This window comes from Cucurbita pepo, chromosome 10 (assembly GCF_057944985.1).
Source record: "Cucurbita pepo subsp. pepo isolate OVF chromosome 10, ASM5794498v1, whole genome shotgun sequence".
NCBI classification, from domain to species: Eukaryota; Viridiplantae; Streptophyta; class Magnoliopsida; order Cucurbitales; family Cucurbitaceae; genus Cucurbita; species Cucurbita pepo.
In genome coordinates, this window is record NC_141807.1 from 18,055,965 (window position 1) to 18,058,385 (window position 2,421).

Sequence of the window (2,421 nt, forward strand, 5' to 3'; positions counted from 1 at the left end):
CTCACTTCTTCTCACATTTTAGTGATCTAAATTTGAAAGGACCAAAAATAAAAATAAAAATAAAAATAAAAATAAAAACCCCAAATTGACCCCTCAAGAAAATTAAATTAATTAAGGGCACTTCACATTTCTTCCCGGCCCTCCGTAGTAAAAATAATTTCCCCAAACTCTATTAATCCGAGGTTGAATATTATAGCAATTTGGATGATCTGCCACAACCTTCAAATTGGACAATGGAATCAAACTATTATCCCAATTCATAACCTTCAGATTTCGAAAATAAGAAGCTTTTTGGAATCCTTCGCCTGCGAAATGCCCGCTCCCCATTTCTGTCGCCGTGTGAAATCCCCACGCCCTCGAATTCACCACCTCTCCGCCAAACTGTATCGTCGTTGCGTGGCTTTGAAGGTGAGTGAACAAAAACGCCGGCCAGTACCCGACCATCTCACCCGACCCGAATTCCAACCACCAATTCCCATTCTTCGGATCCTTTGAACAACCACAGACAACAACCCCCAATTAAAATTGGACTCACAATCTTCAAGAAAAGGCATGAAATTGAAATGGGTTACCTTCCGAACCAGTAAACTAATATCGAATTGGGCGCCATTGTAGGAGGAAGTTGGAGCAATTGCAGCTCCAATGGCGATTCTACGGTTGGTTTGAACGAAGCCTGGACAGAGTAAATTGTAGCAGCCTGTTGCTTGATATGCGTCGGCCTGTTCATCCAAAAAGTTACGGTCATTTCATTTTCAATCTGATTTTGTTGCTAATTTTTATGTTTTAATATTCTTACTGTCCAATAAGTGAACAATCTTGGATTGTTGTCTCCATACAGCTCTGGGTCAACCTGTAGAGAAAAGTTAGGCATATAATTGAAATTTGTATGGACTAGAAGATTGATTCGGTTTAAAAAGTTGCCTGCCACCCAGCTTCAATGGTATTGAGATCACGTGGGAATGAACCGGAGACGAGCCACATTTGTGAGAGGCTGAACTCATTCCGATAGCTGACCCGCGGCTTCCATACGTTCATGCTTGCCTGGGCTCCGTAGTACTGTCCTCCACTTACCAACCCCACTGCATACTGGCACCAACAAAATTTACATTCATTTCAATCTTGGTTTCTCCAAAATCTTAACATTCATAAGGGATGACACAGATTTTGGAGAAAAAAGACGTGAGATCCCACATCTGCTAGGAAGGAGAACATCGGTTAGGGAGAAGAACGAAACACCTTTACGGGTAGAACGAAACACCTTTTACAAGATTGTGGAAACCTGTTACAAGCTGAGACTTTTTTAAAATCTTGAGAGAAGCCCGAAAGGTTAAAGCCCAAAGAGGATAATATCGGCTAGCAGTGGGCTTGGGCTGTTTGGTATCAGAGCCAGACACCGGGCGATGTGCCAGCAAGGAGATTGAGAGCCAAAGTGGGTGGACAAAGGCGGTAGGACGCGGGGCCCCGAAGGGGCTAGATTGGGAGGCCCCACTTTGATTGGAGAAGGAAATGATTGCAAGAGTGTGGATTGTGAGATCCCTCATTCGTTGGGATGAAAACGAAACACTCTTTATCAAGGTGTTTAAGCCTCTCACTAATAGACTTGCACCCGAAAGGGAAAAGCCAAAAGAGAACAGGCCCCGAGAGGGTGGATTGTGAGATCCCCACATTGGTTGAGAGAAGAACGAAACACCCTTTTTATAAGAGTGTTAAACTTCTTCCCGGAAAAGGAAAAGCCGAAAGAGAACGATATCGACTAGCTAGCTGAGTTGAATTTGGTTAAAGACTAACCTCATGGCCTTTGCCGAGAGAGTCTCTTCTTACTTTTCTTCCAAATCTCTGAACTGAACTCGCTCTCAACATATCCTTTTCCGTCGTTCTTCTAATCGGAACTGTCCCCTCTGGGCAGAATTCTCCAGACATGCTCCATAATTGGAACATTTCTGTCTCCACCCCACCGGAATGGCTCTGGTTAGACGGTCTCTCCGGCAGATCCTGAAACAACATTTCCACAATTAAAAACAAAACCCATTTCGAAAATTTAGCCACTGATCCCTTGAACTTACCAATGGCTTCTTTCCTTTGAGCAATGGATGATCAAAAGCTAGCTGCAGATGAGTTTCAACACAATCTATAAAGTCACCATCCGGACTCTGCAACCAAATAAAAGCATAACCGTCAAGCTCCAACACAGAGGAGATTAAACAAGAGTTACAGACCTGAATGGTTTTGACAGGGAACTTGTTGATTTGGTTAAGATCAGCTTGAATAAGCTTCAATTTCTTCAACTGATTCTCCGACCAGAACACCGCTGTATGGTTATTGGGATGGATGTTTTTGTCGGGACGACAAATGGATGAAACGACAAGAAGGGAAAAAACAAGAAAAGGAAGAAGAGGAGGGTAGAAAGTTTTAGAATCCATA

At 43.0% G+C, this 2,421-nt stretch overlaps 1 protein-coding gene across 1 annotated transcript; it reads right to left on the minus strand.

Annotated features, from left to right (window-relative positions):
- On the minus strand, positions 1-2,421 carry LOC147790933 (protein neprosin-like). The gene is made up of 7 exons (XM_087127832.1): positions 2,217-2,421; positions 2,064-2,150; positions 1,789-1,992; positions 922-1,086; positions 797-850; positions 573-719; positions 1-489 (listed from the first exon to the last, which is right to left on the minus strand). Exons 1-7 carry the CDS (start codon positions 2,418-2,420, stop codon positions 112-114), a joined length of 1,239 nt encoding a protein of 412 aa, XP_086983958.1. The 5' UTR covers position 2,421; the 3' UTR covers positions 1-111.